The sequence below is a fragment of the Myotis nattereri genome (genome assembly GCF_964212035.1).
Source record: "Myotis nattereri genome assembly, chromosome: 1".
Lineage (NCBI taxonomy): Eukaryota > Metazoa > Chordata > Mammalia > Chiroptera > Vespertilionidae > Myotis > Myotis nattereri.
This window is the reverse complement of record NC_138075.1, coordinates 230,636,668-230,658,058: the sequence shown is the minus strand read 5'-3', so window position 1 is coordinate 230,658,058 and position 21,391 is coordinate 230,636,668. Positions and strand designations below refer to the sequence as shown.

Below are 21,391 nucleotides of genomic sequence, written 5' to 3'. Positions count from 1 at the left end.
TGCCGGCTCTTTCTGGGATTTTTATTTCTTTAAAATAATTCATACAAATGGTTACAGTCACGAACATGATTTTAACCAAAATACTGCTAGCCTACCACATCAGCAGGATGGCACCGCACAGGCCAGAGCCACGCTCGCACCCCTGGGTCAGCGCCGAGGGCCAGCACTGCGTGCTCCCGCCTGCTGCTATGTCGCGGTGCCGTCTTCATTTGGAACAGGGGTTCATGCCAAAATTAGGAAAAACAGCCTTGGTTTTGTTTCTCTAAATTATTCTAAAAATAAGACAAGCAGATAGAAAAACAATGCACTGTGTGGCATAGAAAGAAAATGGGGAGGATCCATAGTCCTGAGAAGTTTGCCAACTGCCGTGCACGGCACGTTCCGCGGAGAAGGAGCGACCGAAGGGCTGCTGACGCCCTCGGCCTGGTGGTGACAGCTAAGCAAACAAATCCTTGGTGATGTTCTAAAGGCTGCACACAGACAAGGACATTCATGATAGAATTAACTACTAACTTCTTTTGCTTAACGAGACGCAAAAACACGGGGCAGCACGGGCCCTCAGGACGGGACTAGTCAACGCGGGGAGGCCGGCGCCACCTCCGCTGCTGGGCGCCGGGACAGTCTCTGGAGTGCCACCGCCACCCAAGGGCGCCTCCTCCGCTGGCGCCTGTCCGAGGCCCGGCCACCGGCACCGAGGCTGCAGAGCTCCGCCCGCGCTACAACTGGTCACTCGAATGGTCTCTATCCGCCTCGGGCTTGACGGTTTGGCCGGGAGAAGGGGCGTGGGGTGGGTGGGACACCGGGGGCAGGCCGTGGGACAGGGACATGGCGCTGGGGACAATGCCTTCAACAGCGGCTGGGATGCCGCTGGGAGCCACGCCCACCACGCCCGGGGGGTACCTGCTAGGAAAGGAGGGAGGCCACCATGAGCCCAGTGGCAGGGCAGGGCGTTGTGCCCTAAGCTGTCTGCTGAGAGGACCCTGCCTGGGCCCCCTCCGCCTCCCCATACCCTGACCCCCCTCGGCCTCCCCGTACCCTGCCCCGCGCCCGCCTCCCCAAACCCTGAACCCTGCGCCCAGCATGGCCTCCGCCCACATGGTCTTGTTCCCACCCAGCCTGAAGGCCACCCTCATCAGGCTCTAACTCCCGACCTTTGTGTCTACTGGGTCCATGGGAGCACAGCCATCCAGGCCCAGAGCCCGGCTGAGCCTGAGACCTGTGTCCCTGACCACTGTCCCCGCCCGCTCACCTGTAGGCGGCCCCGTTAAGCTCGGGGTGCACGACGGCCGGGTCCATGCTGGCCCAGGGGGCGGCGGCTGCCAGGTGGTCCTTGTTGACACAGTTCTTCAGGCTGTCGGGGACCCGGCCTGGGCGGCAGGGCACGGGGAGGACGGTGTCCGAGTTACACAGCTGCCACTGGGGGCCCCAGGAGAGGCAGCTCGGTCGAGAACACGGGTCCCCCAGCCAGGCCTCCCTTCCTCCTGGCTCCCCTCAGTATGGGGGTGCCGTCGGTCTGGTCACCCCCACCCTGTCCACTAAGCCCAGGCCAGGCTGACCAGTGTTGTCTGACTTACAAGGCTGGCAATGGGTGACACGTCAGCTGAACCCCAGGGGTGACAGGGAGGGAGGGTCATAAGGGAGGCGCGGGAGAAGGCCTGGGCTGCCCGTGCTCGACCAGAGGGAAGACCAGGCCCACCTCCCCAGCCTCGGCCTTGATGTCCCCCCAGGGCGGGTCCCTCTTGCTCCCTGCCCAGGGCCAGCACCGGACGGATTCTGCTGAATGAGGGGCGGAGGTGCTCCCACCCGGTCTCCTCCAAGAGCCTCAGAGGGACCCCACCCAGCCCACCTGTGATGGCTCTCCGGATCTCCCGGGCCGCCTCCTCGCGCATCTCAATGGACGCCTGCTCGCTATACCAGGCTGCGTGGGGGGTGCAGATCAGGTTGGGGGCATCCTTCAGGGGGCCCTGGCTGAAGCTAGGACAGCAGAGCGCAGGTCAGAGCCACAGCCCGGCACCTGCCCTCCACCAGACCCAGGGGTCCTCAAGGCAGGTACATCTGTCCCAGGCTTCCGACCGCGGGGGGCGGGGCCTCGCCTGGAGGGAACACGGGTCCCGGGAGCTTCTGGCTCTCAGACCCAGGCCCTCCTGGCACCGCCGTTTCCAGGGCACCACCCTCCCAGGCCGGCCTGTGCCGCAGACTGGCTTCTCGGCTGTGGGGCCTCTGGACATTGCCACACGGGGGCCGGCCACCTGGCACACCTGGGCAACCCGTCAGCACTGTGCCCTGGGCTCTGGCAGGTGCAGGCCCTGAGAGCTGTCCTGGCCCAGGTGCTATGCTGGCCGCCCGCCTGCTGAGACTTGGCCGGGCCTGGGGGGAAGGTCCTCCGGGAGCAGGGTCGTGGGCTGGACACGGAGCCCAGTTACACCCCTGCCCTCGGACGGCTGGCCGCTGGAGGCTGCGGCCTGGTGGTGCATGTGGGCACCGGGCCTCACGTCATGAGTGCCGATGCCAGCTAGTGAGGGGCCTGAGCCTGGGGAGGGAGTGCCCAGCGGGAGAGGCGCCGTCCTGGGACCACCCAAAGCCCTGCCAGGAGTCACCTGAAGGGCTCCGACTCGTGCACGTCCAGGGCCGCGCCGCGGATCCGCCCCTCCTTCAGGGCCTGGGCCAGCGCCTTCTCGTCCACCAGGCCGCCCCGGGCTGTGTTCACCAGGAAGGCCCCTTGTCGCATCTGGAAGACACCAAACAACACCCAGAGCAAGTCACCCCAGGCCGCCTCACTACCCTGCTGCTGGGAGGGGGGCAGTAGGGCGCACTTGGGCACTTCCCAGACAGGCACCAGGCTTGCCGGTGAGGCCTGGGGCTGTGCCTCGCGGCCCTCGCTCCCCCAGCTGGCCTCCGCGGGGGCAGCCCGGTTCCAGCCCTGCCGGGTGCAGGGCAGCTCAGGACACACTGGGTGAGCGTGTGGGTTGCCCAGGGCCAACATTCTGCTGTGATGTAAGCCTCCACCCTCGGGCGGCCCCAAGACCCTCCGGTCCCTGTGTCCACCCCATTTATGGGGAACTTGACGCCAAAAGCTCCGCGGCTTCACCTCTGCCATAGGCCTCGGCCTTTGAGGAGCTTCTGGTGGGGAAAGTCCAAAGCAGGCCGTGCAGGGAAGGGCGCTGGCCCTGGGACCAGCTAGCAGGGGCCTCTGTCGCTCACTGTGCGTGCCTTGTGCTGGCAGAGCGGACCCTCCGCCTGGCCCCCGCCCTGACCTCTGACCCCGCCCGCCCACCTGCTTGACGGTGAAGTCGTTGACCAGGTGGTGGTTGTGCTCGTTGAGGCCGCAGTGCAGGCTCACGCAGTCGCTGTGGAACAGCAGGTCCTGCAGGGTGCTCACCCGCTGCAGCCCCAGGGCCCGCTCGGTGCCGTCCGGCAGGTAGGGGTCGTAGAAGAGCACGTTGAAGCCAAAGGCCTTGGCCCTCAGCGCCACCGCCTGCCCGACGCGACCTGGGGGGAGACCGGCGTCACCTCGGCCAGGGCCCCCCGCCTCAGTGCAGACGCTCAGCGTGGGAGCAGACCCTCTGGGCTCCAAGGCTTCTGCCCCCCGATACTGAGCATGGGGCCATCAAGTCAGTAGCCACGGGACCCCCCACTTGGCCATGCAGGGGCTGGAGGCAGCCCACAGGGAGCACACATGGACGCTCAGTGGACACGAGGGGGCCGCGCACGGGGTGGGGCTGAGGGTCCGGCCTGCCCCGTGTGTGCTGGGCCAGACGCCACCCACCCCAGGACAGGCGCTGCTGCGTGAGCCGGCGGGTGAAGGACCGTACGGCAGCGGGGACACCTTCCTCCCCCCACAGCCGCTGCTGGGGACAAGCCCTGGCGGGCAAAGTGGCAAAGGGACCTCAGGGCCACCTGGCCCTCATCTGAGGGCCACGTCCACTCAGCCATCACCATAGGCAGGGAGGGCAGCAGGGCGAGCATGCGTGTGGGTGGGGCCTGTGGCTGGTATTTTTGGGCACACAGGCCCGCACAACCGTGGGCGGGGCCCCCTCCACTGCTCAGCGTCTCTGGGTGGGGCACCTCATCGTCCGCTGAGCCCATGAAGACGGTGAGGACAGAGGTGAGCTCACCTAGTCCGATGATGCCCAAGGTCTCCCCACGGATCCTGGCGGCTCCAGAAGCCACTTCCCGGATCTGCTCGACGCTCTGGACGCGAGTGCCTTCCCGCAGCGCCTGGTGCAGCCAGGTGGTCCTGCGGTACAGGTTGAGGATGTGGCACATGGTGGAGTCGGCGGTCTCCTCCACGGACGCCGCCGGCACATTGCAGACAGCGATGCCTGGGGACACAAGACAGCTGGGTGGTCACCACGGCCATCCCAGTGCTTCGCCCGTGAGAGCCAAGGACACGCCCCCGGGCCATGTGGGAAAGCCGCCCACCAGGCGGACGGAGGAGACAGGACAATTGGACACCTGGGCCCTGGCTGGACCACCTGCTCCTCCACCTTCCAGGAAGGGGTCGTGGTCAGGGAAGAATCTGGAACCAGCCCCACAGCCACGCACACCTACAGGTCTCACTCCTGTCTCTGGGCTCCCTGGGCCAATGGAGGCTTTGTTTTAGAGGGATGGGGCCCCCTCTCATCCCCCGCAGCCTGTGCCCCATGGCCCTGTCCTCCCAGCCCGACCGGGCCCCTTAGCAGAGTGGCCCTGGAAAGCGAGCTGGCTCGAGTTTCTCCGTGCAAGCCTCGGCCCCCACTTCTCTCCACGTGGCCCTCGCCCACGCTGGTGGGTCCCACCGTGAGGCAACGCTGCTCCTAGTCCAGGGGTGGGCAAACTTTCTGACGCGAGGGCCACAATGGGTTCTTAAACTGGACTCAGAAGAAGGAGCTGCGGCCGTGTTTCCCGACATTGCCATGTTAACACTGCTGCTGGTGAAGGAGCGGAGGAGAGAGCAAGAGAACCCTCCGCTCTTTCGGCTCCGCGGGCCAGATAGAACAGCCGAACGGGCCAGATCCGGCCCGCGGGCCGTAGTTTGCCCACGGCTGTCCTAGGTCCTAGGATCTGCCCCAGTGGCTCCATCCCCCTCCCTGAGTCCTGGCCCTCACCCTCCTCCCCGGCAGCCTGCATGGCGCACCCCTCGTCTCCCGTCAACCTGTCTCCCGTCAACCGTCTCCCTAACGAGGAGGAGGTCCCCGGTGGCTGGGTTGGGGCCGGGCACACAAACGGCTGCATGAGGACTCAGTAAGGGCCACACCCCAACTCCCTGGAAAATGCAGGAGGGGGTGCAGGGAGGCCAGGTAGGAACCAAGCTTCTGCCCACCCGAGAAGGGGCAGCAGGTCCCAGGACTTCTGCAGGTGACAGCAGGGCATGCCCAGACTGTCCCTGGCTAATGGTCAGCCCAGCCGTGAAACCGTGAGACTGAGGGCCAGCTGTGCAGGGACAGGTCCCAAGGACACCAGCTCAGAAAGTGTCCAGGCCTCAGCCCACCTGCAGGCGCCGCCCCAGAGACACTGCCACGGGAGGTGTCAGCAGTGACCCCAGGACCTGGGGGAGGGGTGCCTGCTTGGGTGTGGCCGCGCCTCCCTGGCCGTGACCAGCACAGGAAGGGGAAGAGATAGCAGAGCATCGAGGAACGGGCAGGCAGGCAGCCCAGCAGGGTGCAGTCCACGTTAAATCCGCTTCACGGTCATGTGCACATGTGTGCATGTAGTCACACGTGTGCACACACCCATGCATGTCCTAACTCACAATACACACTGCCTATCCAGTGTCTCCTGGATGGGGCGTGTGAAACCCAAGGACACTGGCCGCCGGCCCCAGGGAGTGTGGGAAGCTGAGGCCGAGTGCCAGCTGCCCCGACACACAGGCGTGGGCAGCACTGGAGCCTGCACGTGCCGGGGGGCCGACCCCGTGGGGCCCCATGACGCCAGCTCACAGGCCACCTGCAGCCAAGCCGCGGGGGCTGCAGCAGGAGGCTTGCTGTGAAGCAGAAGCCGGCACCGCACAGAATGTGGGGAGGTCACTCCAAGGACACCCGGCGACGGCAGAGAGAAAGGGCCCCTCCTACCTAAGTCCCCGGCCGACTTGGTGTCGATGTTGTCAAAGCCGCTGCCGATCCGGACAATTATCCGGAGGGCTTTGAACTTCTCCAGGTCCTCCCGGGTGAGCGTGATGGTGTGGTACATGAGCGCGCCCACCGCCTCGTTCAGCACCTGCGGCGAGGACAGCGGCTGTGAGCCTGGAAGCTGCCGCCCCGTAGGCCCAACACGGGCAGAGGCCCCATGGACACCTCCCCTCAGCCCCGCCCTGGCTGGGGCCACCAGGAGCCCCGTAGCTTCCTGTGTGCGCAGCAGGCTTTCGGGTCAGAAGCCGCCTGAGCCGACCAGGTGCCTCAGCCAGGAAACCCAGGGTCCCTGCCCCCCACCAGCATGGGAAGGGCAGGCTCGGGCAGCAGACGCTAAGATGGAGAATGCTGAGCACCGGAGGACACCGCATCCAGAGCCCAGACCCACCCGCGGCACCAAAGCCACAGGATGGGGCGTGTCCCCCGAGAGTTCAGATGAGACCGAGGGCTCACTGCTTTCCTTGCCAAACCACGGACAGGAGCACACACCTCCCCACAGGCAGGGCCGGGCACAGCTGCCTCATGCAGAGCAGAGCCAGCACACCTGGCTCCCCAGGGAGCCCCTTGTGGTCGAGGAAGGCATCGGGCCCAAACCCTAGGGTTGGGTTCTGGGGAGAAACGTTCTGGCAACAGCCAGATGTAGGCGGATGACACACAACGTCCCATCTCCGGGCTCAAGGGCAGAGGCCATGGACCTGGGCCACCGCTCCGAGAAGGGCCGGAGGCACTGGTACGACTAGGACGTGCGGTTGCTGGGGGACAGGGCTTGTCCTTCCCTCAAGGACAGAGCAGGGGGCCCTGCAGCCAAGGACCCCTGAGTCGCTGAAACACAGTGGCCGGTGGAACCCTGGGCTACTGTCTGCCCTGCAGGCTGAGCCTCCTAGATGGCAGGGAGGCTGAGTGCCCGCTGCGCGCAACTTCCCAGGCTCCCATGAGAGCCTGGATGTGGGGCCCGTTAGGCGGGCGAGTAGAGTGGGTTTCCATGTGTGGGATGCAGGGCTAACTGCCCGCCTCCTCCTCCCACAGCAGCCTCAGCTGTCGCTGGACAGACAGCCAACCAGAACACAGACAGTTCCCTGGGGGCGGCCTGGAGACGCAGCCTTGGGGGCCTGGACCCTGGTCCTGCAGGCACCAGGCTGGCCAGGACTTGTGAGATAAAGGGAGTGGCCTGCTCCTGCCTGGGGTCTGGGACCAGCTCCTGGAGGCAGAGCAGAGCTGAGTGGGTGTGTGGCTGACCTGCTGGGTACCCGCCCCAGGCAGCGGGGGTCAGGGGATGTCAGGCAGCACAGGCACAGACCTCTGGTGCCAGGATGGCCCTGGTGTGGGAGGGGAGGGCCCTGTGTGACAGCAGAGTAGCAGCCAGTGCCCATGGGGCAGAGGGGACAGGAGGGCGTGGGGAGGTGGACACAGCTTAGGCAGTGAGCGTGGCGAAGGCCACAGGGGGGAGGGGGAGGAGGGCTTGGCCGGTAGGACCCAGGAAGCCCCCTCTGGACTCCCTCTGCTGTGTGAACTGGGGGGGCAGCCACAAGAGCTGATGAGGAGGGACTGTGGCAAGTTGAGGGTGGGCAGATTGGAGGGTGTCGCTGTGGGCAGGCACAGCCGTACGCAGGCCTAACCCTGAGGCTTCACCGGCAGCGAGGGCTCGGTCCCCGCGAGGGCGGCCCAGTGGCCTGCCGCCTCCCACTGCTGGGCACTCGGCTGCGTCCAGTGCTTGTCCATGTCCTTGGTGTCCCCCCACCTGGCCGCGCAGCGCTAGACACTGAATGGGAAATATGGTGGATGCACGTTGCCATCTAGGATTCTAGCTTTAGCTTGCATTGCTGAGTGTGACCTGCCCACATGTGTCTTGTAAGTTATCTTCCCACGTCCTAGTCCTTTCCTCGCCTATTTTTAATCACCTGGCGCCAGGTGCAGGCTCAGAATAGGGACTGCGATGCTACTCAGAGCCGTTCCCGCCCCGGCCGGAGGGAGGCCACGCTCCAGTGCAGAAGCAAGCCCACAGCCGAGCCCGTTCCGCCCAGGGACCATCACGGCCGTGCTGTCTGGCCTCCAGCCACTCTCCGTGCAGGTTCCCACAGCTCCTGGGGTTGCAGAGTAGCTGTGACACCCAGATACCGTGTCACCTCCGGGAGGAAGTCTGTCCCTGGGACCTACCGCCGCCCAGGGGTGCTGGGGTCCCACCCCAGCAGGTCCAGGGGTCCCCAAAGGTGTGGATGGAGTCAGCGAAGTGGGAAAGACTCAGAGGCAGCGTTCAGTTGACCAGCATGGTTGGGTTCTCTCGCCTGGTTCTGGTCAGGATCTCCAGCCGGGTTCTGTAGCCATGTTCCCTCGCTAGGTTCTCCAGGTTCGGTTGCCTGGTTCTGTAGCCGGGTTCTTCAGCCAGGTTCTGTCTAGGTTCTCCAAGTTCTGTAGCCAGGTTCTGTCCAGGATCTTTTGCCATGTTCTCTCCAGCGAAGTTCTTCTGTCTCTAGGTTCTGTGTCCTGTTGTCTTGTTACATCTGTATTTATACCAGTTGATTCCAATCCTATCAATCTCTATTCCAAAGGTTAGGGCGTTTCTTATCTCCATTCCAGGGAGTAAAGATTATGTAGCTTAAGCATGATTGTTCGTAGTTAAAGTGATTACCCGCCTGGCACTTAGTTAAGGGGTTTTATTCCCTCCCTAACTTGAGGGGAAATCCCTACCTGGGGAAACAACCTTTCTCAGAGAGGAGACCTTGGTTAAAACACATAGTGCCAAGAAGGTGAGCAAACATATTAAGAACAGTATGCCATATATGCCAGGTCCCTTGAAACAGCAAGGATGGACCGGCTCCCGGCACAGGGGTGCCCAGGCCGACATCCACTCAGGCCCCTCCCCTGCAGCTGTGTGACCAGGCCAGTGACTTAACTCGGTGGCTCAACCCCAGGACAGGGGTGACACGTCCCACGCGCAGAGCCTCTGAGCAAGGTCCATGGCAGCAGGGCCCAAAGGGGGCCATTCGGGCACCATGGCAAAGCCAGGGTTTGGTGGGCACCAGCACAAGCTTTGGGGGCTTCTTTCCATTTCCCTGGTCTCCCACGTCCACATACACAGCCAGGGCCCCCTCTGAAGCTTCCAGAAGGCTCCACGACGAGCAGGCACATGCAGGACCAGCATGGATGCTTCCATTTCTCCTGGCAAGAGCACAGCTGCCTCGGGCTACAGCCCCCTGTGCTCCCACAGCAAGTGGTGCCCAGTGCCTGGGGTGGGGTGTCCCCTGCTGGCTCGCGGTTCCAGGGCCTGGAGCATCGACCGTGTCCGTGATCCTCCCCACCCCCGCGTCTCCCCTGCCTGGGGCATTTGCACATGCGACCTGCTTGCCGTCCAATCGGACGGCCTCTACTGCCCACGTATCCTGCAGGAACGGCTGTCCTGGTCTCCGGGCAGCAAGCGTGTCCCCGCCATGGTCCTCAGCGCCCACGCCTTTGCCCACTGACCGGAGGCCATTCCGTCCCCTTGGGAGGGCTTTTCCGTCTGTCCCACCCTCTCAGCTCGGACGCGCCTCCCAGCAGTCCCCCGGACGCCATGACAAAGTGTTCCTGCACTTTCCTGGACTCCTCTTCTCTCCGCCCGGCCCAGTGCCTTCGTCCTGGGACTGGCTCCCGGTGAGGAGGGTCAGCACCCACCAGCCCCGAGGGACGCAGCATCTGGGCGCCCGGCTTCCTCTCGCCGTTGCCGCCTCCTCCACAGGAAGCCTGTGCTGCACGAGCAGTTCCGTCCATGTGCCGTCCAGCAGCTGCGAAGCACCCACTGCAGCCGGGCCGGCCCTCGAACCTGGAACTCGCGTGGAGTGCAGGCGCCTTTCCGCACGCACTGTGGTGATGACAGCTCCTTCCGCAGCACTTAGAGGAGGTTGACATCCAGCCGCTGTGAGGGGACGGGGTTCCCCACCCAGTGACACGGCAGCCACTGTCCCGCCTCGCACAGCCTTGCGGGCGGCCAGGGAGCCTGTGTCGACCCCACACTCTGGAGCGGGGCTCCTGTCTTGTTTCCGGGCATCCCCGTCCTGAGGGCGGCGGAGGCGCCAGCCGTCATGTCTGGGTTCCAGCAGAAAGAGGGACGGTGCTCTGCACACAACGCCGCTGCCCTTGTCCCGCCGCACTCGGCCGCCCCCGGGAAGGAAGTGCTGCCCAGCACTGTCCACTGGGGACACGCCAGAGGGCACCCGGTCACAGCCCTCCCGGGGCGGCGGCCTCTCCTCCCTCATCTTCTGGCTTCTCTGGACTGTCCTGCCCACTTTCCCATGAACGTTTCATGTCCACCCCTTTTAATGGCCAGCTCTTCCTGGGCAAGCCGTCCTCCTGGCTGAGGGTGCTCCTCCGGGAGGTGGACGCCAAGGGCAGAGGTGCCGTTTGTCCGTCGCTGGGTGGGGCGGGGCCGTCATGCTGAGGGCCCGGCCCAGCCCTGCCCGGGGGCTGCCGCTGGCTCCCGTGGGATGGGATTAACTTGCTGAGTTGCTTCTGGTCAGTTACAACCTTAGAAGAAGCATCTGTTTGGTCTGTATTCAAACTTACTGGCAAACTTGTTTGACTCCTGCCGATGACTTTTTAAATTCCCCATCTGCATGTCTCTTTTGTCCTATGAACTGTTTTTTTAGGGATGTCTTTCCAGCTTGAAAGTTAGAGGGTTCACAAGTGGCCAACATTGCAGAGGGTACCTGTCCCCAGCCAGCTCCCTCGGGACGACCTCGCCCACTTTCCAACTGCCCTGCCCATGCGCCTGTGCGCCCAGCTCTGGGATTTTACCACCTGCCACTCGAGCAGCCTCACGGAGACAGGACTGGGCTGCCAGCACCAGACTCCGCCGGTCAGCTCCTCAGTCACGTGTGGCCCACCAGCATCTCATCGCTGGAGACCAGCAGGGCAGCACCCACCCTCAGACCTCAGCCTTGGCCCCGCACCATGGCCCTAGCGCCTTCTGCAGGTGGGCGGCTCTCTGGGCAGCTCACTCCCTTTGCAGTGTCCGTCGCCCGGGGGAGGGACGTGGTGTCTCAGGGCAGGAGCCAGGAGTAAGGCTGCCGGGAACCTTTCTGCACATCAGCTGTGTTTCTCTGGGATAAAACCCAAAAGTGTGGCCGTGGGTGTGACAGGCAGGTGCCAGCCTATCGGGAAACCACAGGTGTCTTCCTGGGGCCGAACCGGCCTCGCCGCTGGCCCTGGGCGCTGTGAGCCGCGTCTCAGCAGGCGTCTGCCCCCCCGTCATTCGGAGACCCCGTTAGAAGCATGTGGGTGCCACAGCGGCCCCTCTCCCCACCCCTCTCCCTACCCCTGTCCTCGTCCTGGCTGCTCCTCCCATTAGCTGGGCTCTTCCATGTCTGGATCCCCTGCAGCGTTTACCCAAATCTGCTGCCACTTTCTAAGCTCTCAGCTCCTATCGAGCCCACGCTTGTTCTCCCTTTGGCTGTGGCTGTGCTCGCGGCCTGGGTCTCCGCTCAGCAATCCTCTCCACTGCCGCCTGCTACCTGGGTTGTGGGCGACGTGGCGCTAGGACGACCTACAGGAACATGAGGCCGAGGCCACCAGCCCCCTCCTAAGGGGATGGCACCACCTGCGGGGGCAGGTGCGGGCCGCCAACGGCGCCAGCTCACAGCTCACGCCGACCGTGGAGGGTGCTGGGTTCCGTGCCGTGCTTTCTCCAGGCCTGACCCTGACCAGGGGGCCCTCACGACCCCGGCCGCGGTGAGGCTGCCTCTCCAGAACAGCGGGCACGCTATGCCACGCCAGGCCTGCCCCCCTGAGGACCGGCCTCCGGGCCGCTGGCTCGTGGATGCTGGGTTTTTAAAACCGGGTCCCGCTTCCTCCCTGTCTCAGTGGGAAGGTGGTTCTGAAGGACCGAGTCGGCCGTGACTACAAACAGAAAACCAGGTTAACACACTTCTCATCGTGGGGAGCCCAGGACCCCGAGCAGACACCGCCCACCGCAGGCTGCCGGGCCCGGCCCCGCCCCCACAGCCCCCGTTCGCCTCCTGGCAGGGCTGCTGGGATGGAGACCACGCACAGCACAGTGCCTCCCTCCTCCTCCCCACAGGGCGGTGCCACCGGCAGCGATGGCCCGAACCCCCGCAGGCCCCGCCCACGCCGAGCGCGTGTCACCTTCTCGTGGATCTCCTGCGTGGACTGCGCGTCACAGAAGGCCACCGTGGCCACGTCCTTCAGGATGGGCATCTCCACCGTGCAGTCCCGGCCGTCCAGCAGCGCCACCAGGGGCCGGGGGTGCAGGGGCCCATTCATGATCGGGGGTCGGACGCCTGCAACGACAGACACGGCGCTCAGCCTCGCGCGCGGCCCAGGAAACCCGCTGCCAGCCACCCCGTCGCCCGCCACGCCACCCCGGGGACGGCGCTCCATGTCCAGTCCCCTGGCCCTCGTCCAATGTGAGTGGCAGCCAGTGGGAAAGCGACAGCTCACTGACCACGACACAGACGCTGGTGACCGGACGCGCGGGCGGAGGCGGCCAGGCGTGGGGCCCGGGCCCCGCAGGGTCGTCTCTATGCGGCACTGGGACACGTTCCCTTCTGCCCCAGGCTGCGGCCTGGCTGCCCCCAACCCCGGCAGGATGGTGCCGGGCAGAGGGTGGACACGGACGCAGCGAGACCCCGACCTCCCACACGAGGGCCCAGAATTACGAAAGCCAGCTCCTTCCGAGGCCGCTGCACGCCCTCTGGGCGAAGGGGACACGGCCTCCCAGGCGTCCCCGTCAGCACCGGGCCACCCCGCCCCTCGCAGGAGCCCACCGCACAGGCCAGCGCCCAGGGCTCAGGATGAGCAGCAGGAGGGGGTGCCTGCCAGCCCCCGCTGCCCACCTCGCCCACTGCCCACCTCGCCTTCACAAACAGCAAAGGGGCGGAGATGCCGAGACGAGGCCAGCGGCCCGCGTGCGGTGTGCAAGGCCAGACCCCCGCTTCCAGGCCCGTCCGCCGCCCGCGCAGCGGAGAGAGCAACGCGCCAGGCCCGCCTCCGGCTCCACCTGAGAGCGGTCACTCTCGTTTCCGCGAGAATCAGGTTCCCGCGGCCGTTGCTAAGTGACTCGGTCAGCGCCGACTCTCACGCCAGCAGATCCACACGATCCACACGGCACAACCACACCCACACGTGCAGGGTCCTCGGGCCACGGGCAGAGCAGGCGCAGACTGGCCCTGCTGCCGACCGGACGGCCGCGGTGAGGCCCCGGTGCCAGAGGCCCAGCTGGGACCGGACGCCGCGACTGAGGAGCAGGGCTGCCCGCGCTCAGCGTCGGGGCTCTTGGCCCACGGCCACGTGTGGGTGGGGGGCTGGGGGCCAGGACCATCAAGGTGGTGCAGGAACGGCTCAGCAGCGACACCCTCACCGGCACCGAGGCCACCGACACCAGAGCAGACGCGGCGCCCGCCTGCCGGGGGCTGGACAGCCGGCGGGACAGCAGGTCTCCATCAGCCCCAGGGCCACCCCCTGCGCACAGCCTGAGCACCCCCTCCCTGGCGCTGCCCACAGAAACCCAGCACAGCAGCCACCGTGGCCGCGGGCGCCGTCCCCGCCGGAGCCCTCGTGTCCTGACCCTGCACGGGCTGTGCAGGCCCCGGCGGCACCAGAGGCCGGGACGCTCCGGGCGCAGCGCCCCCGGCGGAGGCGGGAGGGTTAGAACTGCCTCCATCCGACTCCCCTACCAACCTGACATTGCCTAAAATGGGCTCGGCTTCCACGACCATGAATTCGACTTTGCCACACGCTTTATCTTCGAATCCCCAGGCAGAACTGCGTCCTGTCACTGGATCCTCATCCCACGTCTTAATTGTCTCGAACCAAAGCTCTTAGGCTCCGGGTCCACGGCAGCCACCGGCGCCCGCGCCAGGCTCAGAGTCTGACTAAAAATCAAACACAAGAGACACGTTAACGCCGCCGAGGGCTGCCCGGGTCAGACGCCGGCACTGCCCCAGGCGGAGCTCGGTCCACGCCGGCCGGGCGGGGCCCTACGCTGGCGAGGGAGTGACCGCGAGGGGCCTGCCCTGAAGTCCAACCGATGTCCCCTCCATGTACTCGGGACCCCCAGAGCTGTCCCCACCCGGAGCCACCAGTGCCCATGAGCCAGGAGGCGAGGGAGCAGGTCTGCAGCCAGTCCTGCAAGCTTCTCCCTCAGGTTCCTACAGCTTCCTGGCCGGTGACCCCAGCACGGCCACCGCGGAGGGGCCGCAGGCGCAGCCCCGACAGGGACGCGTCCCCACGGTGAGCCCGGCGGGGGCTTCCCCAGGTCAGCGCACGCACCACTGGCCTCCCGGGCAGCGCCAGGGACGGGCACTCCGTTCAGCCGCTCTCCCCAAAGTGCTGCGTGCGCAGCTCTGCCCGGGCGGGTGACCGGAAGGTGGCCAGGGCCCGAGGGCACGTAGGGCTCGCACCGTCAGGGACCAGCGCGAGGAGGTTCCGGGCTGGGAACGGGCACAGGGCTGACCAGACAGGTGCTGGAACACGCAGGTGTGCACCGCGACGCCAGGCGGCCCTGGGGCCAGCGCAGGGCAGGCTCCACAGGAGGGCCCTGTCCCCGCCCCCAGGGATACCGGGCAGCCTGGCCCCACCACAGCCAGGATGGCCCCACGGATGTGCACAGCCCTCACCCCCCAGGACCCGGGCTGCGGGCCCCAGGAAGCCAGGTGAGGACAGCCAGCCGCAGCCACAGCAGGTGCTGCCGTGCATCCCAGGTGTCGAGGACGGGCTGCTCCCCAGGCCTCCGCACCTGGAAGCATCTCCCTCCGTTCCCTGCGGGCCACGCGCCACACCGACCGCATCCCCGGCTCCCGCCACGCAGGACTCCGAGCCCTCTCCTCGCGGTGGGCTTCGCACCACACACGGGTCCACGGCAGCCCCAGCTCCTCAGTCCCCCGTGGCAGCGCCCTGAGGCCCGTCCCCCACTGGATCCTCGCTCCTGGGTGCAGCCTGCTCCCCCGGGCTGACCCCTGTGGCAGCAGAGCCCGTCCCTCCCGACCCCTCGAGTCACCACCATCAGCTCTTCACAGGCCAGGAGGGCAGCAGGTCCAGGCGGGCACGGGCCTTCCCAGTGCCAGGCACGGGAGGCCCCACCTGCCCAGGCCGGACGCACCTGTCCCTGCCACGCCCACTCCGCATGGACAGCGGCTCCCCTGGGAAGAACTCCACGCCCCGAGGAGGGGTCCCTCCTGACCTCTCATGACAGAGACTCGCAGCCACTCATCACTCAGCTGTACGACACGCGTGACTCAGAACACAGAACACGGGGAACAACGTTCCACTGCAAATGACGGAACCTTTAACTTCGCTGCACGAAGTGCCCAGTGAGTCAGTCCCGCAGCCGCCACCCACCGACCAGGGCAGGGACGCCTGGGCGGGTCCGGGACAGGGCGGCTGTCCCAAGGCCCTGCCCACCGGGCAGCAGGTGGCGGCAGGCCAGTCTCGCCCTCCACCCTGACATCCACAGGACACGGGGGACAGCGCAGGGCCGAGGGACACCGGCCGCAGGTCACGTGATGGCCAGCGCGGTGGCACCAGCCCCCAGGCCTCGGCGGGCCCAGCAGGGCTTCCTGGGAACACGGGGCCTGCGTGTCCTAGCAGCGAGGCGGCCTGCAGCGCCCCCTCCCGCGGTGGGACTGGCCCGGCAGGAACGGCTCCCCCAGGCCCCCAAAGGCCTGCAGCCCAAGGCGAACCAACTCGAGATTCCCAGAGGCCACGAGCTCATTCCAAACAGGCAGCTCCCTCCAGGCGGCCGAGCCGCCATCCTCACACCTGCCCTCCAGGACGGTCCCTGCCCTCCGAGGGGCCCAGGCTCGGCCCAGGGTGACGCGCTGGCGCCACACACACGTCCCGAGGGTCCTCGCCGCCCTTGGAGGTGAACCAGGCCCCGGGTGCTCGGGCGTCGCGCCCTGTGGTCCCCGTGCCCACCACCGATCTTTCGTGAAAACAGCATCAAGGAAGCTCTGCTCTGCCGACAGCCGGCCGTGCTTCCAGGTCCAGGAGTGGCTCGCTCAGCGGTACGGCCCGTACAGGGACAGCCCCCCTCGCGACCCGGTCAGTTCACAGTGGGGAGGGGTGGCAGTGCCCAGGCCACCTCCCAGGCAGAGTCGGTCCTCTCAGCCACAGGCCAGCGGGGAGCTCGAATGGGTCACCTCACGTTGCATTAGCTGCCCAAGGGTTTAGGTGTGAGACCTGCCTGGTCGGGCCAGCCCCGTCCAGTCTCCCACCAGCTCCCAGCCTCACCAGGTCACCCCCACCCCCATGCCCAGAGCCCCGCCCCCATGCCCAGAGCCCCGCCCCCATGCCCAGAGCCCCGCCCTCCATGCCCAGAGCCCCGCCCTCCATGCCCAGAGCCCCGCCCCCATGCCCAGAGCCCCGCCCCCATGCCCAGAGCCCCGCCCTGGCAGGTCTGTGGCCACCTCCCCAGGATGATAGGCAGAAACAGCACCAAGGGCCTCCCTGTTGTCCGCCTGACAGCAGGCCCCCAAGTTCCCTGGCTCTGCAGGAAGAGGGGTTTTCTCTCGGGAGACAGAGGGGCTTGAGGGGCCAGTGCACAGCCCACTGGCTGAGCCGAGGCTGAGCTTCTGGAGGAGATGAGCCCTGGCGTGGGGTGAGGTCCTGTCCTGCAGCGTGGGTCACCCCACCTGCATGGACGGCCAGGGCTTGAGCCTGCTGTCCCAGTGAGGGACGGCCCTCCCTCATGCCGCCAGCAGGGGAGCTGGGCGCTCTAGGGGAGCTGTCACAGGACGGGCTTCGCCCTTGACCACGGGCGGCACCAGGACCTCCCGGCGGGGTCTTGGCCACAGCACAGGCGGCCAGCCCAGTGCATCAGCACCAACAAGCAGAGCGGGCTCCTCAGGCTGCACGGCCCAGGCTGCTCACACCGGACACTCCCATGGAGGCCCGTGCTCTGGCCCTGCCAGGCGGCCCAAGGAAGCCCCGCCAAGCCCCACCCACCAGCGGGCTGTGGGGCAGACCTAGCTCTGGACTCCGAGCGCCTTCTCCTGCAAAGGGGGCGGCTGGGGGACCTCTGAGGACACTGCTCCCGGGCAGGGCCCCTGGATGCCGCCACGCAGGTGGGCAGGCGGCAGTGCCCCTCACAGCCTGATGCCCAGCTTTCCAAAGCCAAGTGTATTTCTATACAAAGGAAGCTGCTACTTGAAGAGCAGGGGCCCTCAGGTGCGTGCAGATGACCTCCAGCCACTGGAGGAGGGGAGGAGGGGAGGTTGGTTCTCGCAGCAGCAGGCGGCCAAGTTCACCTCCTCCAGGCGTGGCTCCCGCCCCTCAGCAGGAAGTCAATCTGCCCTAACCGCAGCCGATCGCAGAGGTCATCGCTGTGCGGGCCTGGCTCCGGGCCAGGCTCTGGCTGCTCCAGGAACTGCCAGCCTAAAGACCGGTTCTCGGCTTCTCAGCAGCCAAACAAAGCTCGGCCTCCCGCCCGCAGCTCAGGTGTGGCAGCCGCTCCCTCCTGCCGGCTCCAGGGCGCGGGCGGGGCGGGAAGAGGAAGCCGCCGACCCTCCAGGGCTGCAGACCGGCCGCTCCCTGCCACGCCCGGCCCTTCCCACCGGGAGGCCCCGGCCCAGCAGGCTGGGCGCTGACAAGGACTAGAGAGGGCAAGATGGCCACCGGGAGTCGCAGGGCAGGAAGGCAGCTCCCATCGGGCCAACTGCCACCCGGGGTCCTCCCCAGCCCAGCCTGCACCCCCACGGCCTCAGCTCAGGTCCCCCCAGCGGGGCCTAGAGCCCCCGGAAGGCCCCAGTTTCGGACATCTTCCAAAGGCGAGGGGGAACGGAGCCAAACAGAATTGGGTCCAAAGCTCTTGAATTATTAAGGTGGAAAAGATCGGCTCAGGGAAGGGCCTGCGGCCTGCAGTTTGCTAAGTTCTGGCGGCGCCCCCGGCTGCAGGGCAGTGCGGGCGCCTGCCCCCACCTCCCCCTGTGCACCCAGCGGAGGCTGCAGGGCTGTGCCGCCTGAAGGCCACCCTCCCCACGAGCCGGACGCTATATAACTCCATACATTCCTAGAAATGGACAAAACACCCCAATGGCAGTACAGGGCCCCCGCTAAGACCACCCGGCTGGAGGGCAAGGCGCCCCCGGCGCGCGGTGCTCAGGGAAAAACCCTCCGCTCTGAGGGCTGCACCCTCCCAAGCAGCCCAGAATCCAGGGCAGCCAAGCGGCTGGAGCAGGGCCACCGACCCCACTGGGCCAGATGCAACCATCTTCCTTTTTCAAAGCGAGCCGTTCGCAGCTAATCGTGCCGCCCCAGTGACACTCCGGAGCCCTTAGGCCCCGGGGGGAGGGGGAGTTACACCAGGAAGTGACAGATCAGGGCTCCACCTGCGACAGGCCCTGGCCGCTGGGCAGGCCCCGGGAAGACCAGGGTCCGGAGCCTCTGCCAGGCACCAGGGTCCGGGGCCGCACACTGGGCTCCGGCATCTCAGGCCTGGGGCCCCGGACCTCGGGATCTAAGATCTGAGGCCTGGGGGGTGGACACCCGGGACCTGGGATCTAACGTTTGGGGGGCCGGACACCGGGACCCGAGCCCCGGGACCTGAGGCCTGGGGAGTGCGGACACCGGGGATCTGCGAGAGCCGGGATCAGGGAACCTGACAGGCCCGGGACTGTGAACCGCGGGTCAGGATGCCCGGGGGTGGGGGCGGGAAGGTCGAGGACCCGCGCCCCTTTGTGTCACCTGCGCGGTGGCGGGCGGAGGGCGGCGCCGGCGCACGCGCACTCCCACGCAGCGGCACGCGCACGCGCTCCCCGGCCCCGCCCCCAGCCCGGCGGCGCGCGCACGTCGGCGCGCACGCGCACTCGCACACAAAGCGGCGGCCCCGCCCGCCGCCCCGCCCCCGCGGCCGGAAATGCGCGCGCGCGGCCTTACCGAGCGGCAGGCCCTTGTTGAGCAAGTGCGAGCTGCCCATTGAAAGGCGCGGGCGGCCGCGGGCCCCGATGAGTCCGGCGCGCTCCGCCGCGAGCCCGGCGCCTGGGGCGGCCTGGGCGCCGTCCGCTGCTCCGCCCGCTCGCCTGCGCCCGGGCGCCGCCGTCCGAGCCGCGCCGCGCCGCGCCAGCAGCCGCTCCACCGGGCGGGCGGGGACAGGCGCGCGCGCGCGCGGGCGGGGCTTCCGGCCCAGCGGCCTCCTGTTTCCCGGCGCGGGCACCGCGCAGCACCACGCGGGCGGCTGCAGACGGCGCCCGCCCGCCCCGCCCGGGGCCCGCCTGCCCACGCCCGCTCCGGCCCCGCTCCAGCATCGGCCCGGCCCGGGCCTCCCTGCGTCCCCCTTCCGGCTGCACCACACACGCGCCGGCCCCGCACACCTACCTCCCCAAACGCGGGCTTGGCGGGCGGCCTGGGCGAGCTTCCTGGTCCCCGGTGCGCACAGCGCTGAGACCGGCTCCGAGGCCGCGGAGGAGAGCAGGGCTTCCTGGGCTTGGCCGGGCGGGGAGGGGAGGGGGCGTCCGGGCGGCCAGGTGTGGCTGCGGAGTTCCCGCCCCGGGCGGTCTGGCCCTCACCTCCTGCCGGGAGCGTGGCGGGTGCTTGGTTCTCGAGGTGCAGGGGGACCTGGCCCCGGGCGGGGTGCCCCGGCCGTGACCCATGACGAGGGGAAGGGCCCGGCCAGGCCTCCCGGGGGCGGACACGGGGCTGAGGGCAGGTCTGTGGGCCGGACCATCCCGAAAGCATCCGTGTTGTCTGTTTTTATAGTTCCTGTCGGTGAGGAAGTCGGGGGATTCATAAAGGTGATGGGGAACTCGGTATCTTTGCGAAAAAAGTGCTTTTGACCCGTCACCTGGGGCCCCCGTATGAAAATGTCTCCCAGCCTGAGCATCAGCCTGTGACCCAGGGGGTCAGGGCTCCATTCCCGGCCGCACAGGCCGGTTGCGGCTCCATCCCCAGTGGGGCGAGCAGGAGGCGGCCGACCCATGATTCTCATCAGTGATGTTTCCCTCTCCCTCTCCCTTCCTCTCTGAAATAAGTAAAAATATATTTTAGAAAGAAAAGCCCACGCTAGACAGGATTAACAAAGCCAAAAGCTGGTGCTCTGAAAAGGCGGGGGGCGGGGGCAGCCCCACGACCCCACGCGCACTCACACCCCCACTGTCTCGGCCACTCGTGACCAGGATACAGCAGAAGGGACGGGCGCCCCTCCAGGATGGGCTACACGTATGTTGAGACCTCCATGTCGCTCCCTCTGGGCCACAAAGAATGCGGAGGGGGGCCAGGGCTGCCCCCAGGACTGGAGCCCTGATGCTGGCGGCGTCACCCCCCAGGGGAGGGGCAGGGGACCCCGCCTACAGGACGGAGAACAGGCCCAAGAACTGTCTCCACAGCAGCAGGTGGCCAACTGCCTCCGCCCGCAGGACACACCCGAACCCCTCGCCGACCCGCTAGGCATCTACGACGGGAAAATGTCATTACATTGAGTCGGCAGGAAATGGGGCCACGGCAGCCCGAGGTGGGGGGACTCCTCCTGAGCTGCCACAGCACCTGTCCCCACCCTGCACGCCCTGGGGACCCTCCGGCCTCCACTGGAAGCAGAAAGCCCATCCCCTCATCACCCACTATTTTAGCGCCCGCCCCTGCGGGACGCGAGGCGCAGGACAGGAGGGCACAGAGGAAGGGAGGTGCGGCTTTGTCCGTGGCCTGTGTCTCTGCACGAGAACTGCAAACCCTGGAAGCGAGAAGGTGGCCCAGACGACGCTGGGGAAGGAATGGGTCGGCTAGGGCGCCTTCCGCTTCGTGCACCAGAACGCTGGGCGATGATCGGCTCCCAAGGAGCCATCCGTCCGGAGCCAGGAGGCTCCCCGAGGATCACCCGTCCGGTCAGCGGAGACCACCTTTGCACCGGTTCCCCTGGGGCTCTCTTTACTTCTCAAGGTCTCACTTTTGCTGCTACAGATCCTAACATCACATGTTCACCCTCGCAGGTCAGAGGCAAAGAGCAATCACGGGTCCCTGCCATCTGCCTTTTCTTAGTGAAAAACCCGGGACCCCAGAACCCACCTGCCTCCTCAGCAGGCACCCCCTCAGGCTCTATTGGCTGGAATGGGGTCCAGTGCCCTCCCGCCCCGAGCCAGGCCCAGCCAAGAGGAAAGGGAGGACCGTGATAAATGGCCGTCAGCGGGCGTTCCCCGGCACTGCCTCTGCCTGAGCCCACTGCACGCGGAGGCCAGGACAGTGACACTGACCGGTACCTGCGCGATTTAGCGTCACCCGCTTAGAGGGAAATGGGTGCTGGGAAAGACCAACCATGTTTTCAACAGCAGGTCCAGGACCCCAAGTCCAGGTATAGAATGGATTGTCTCTGG

General features: G+C 66.8%; 1 protein-coding gene across 8 annotated transcripts; it reads right to left on the bottom strand.

Annotated features, from left to right (window-relative positions):
* CTBP1 (C-terminal binding protein 1) lies at positions 1–19,679 on the bottom strand. 8 transcript variants are annotated; one of them, XM_081102698.1, is made up of 10 exons: positions 19,407–19,679; positions 13,776–13,969; positions 12,222–12,376; positions 6,051–6,195; positions 4,116–4,322; positions 3,275–3,489; positions 2,598–2,728; positions 1,847–1,974; positions 1,250–1,367; positions 1–903 (listed from the first exon to the last, which is right to left on the bottom strand). In XM_081102698.1, exons 2-10 carry the CDS (start codon positions 13,780–13,782, stop codon positions 717–719), a joined length of 1,293 nt encoding a protein of 430 aa, XP_080958824.1. In that variant the 5' UTR covers positions 13,783–13,969; positions 19,407–19,679; the 3' UTR covers positions 1–716. The 8 variants fall into 8 exon arrangements, with proteins under 8 accessions (XP_080958824.1, XP_080958823.1, XP_080958825.1 ...); XM_081102697.1 differs by lacking the exon at positions 19,407–19,679 and adding an exon at positions 18,969–19,115; XM_081102699.1 differs by lacking the exon at positions 19,407–19,679 and adding an exon at positions 18,777–18,860.
* Between the last annotated feature and the right edge of the window lie 1,712 nt (positions 19,680–21,391).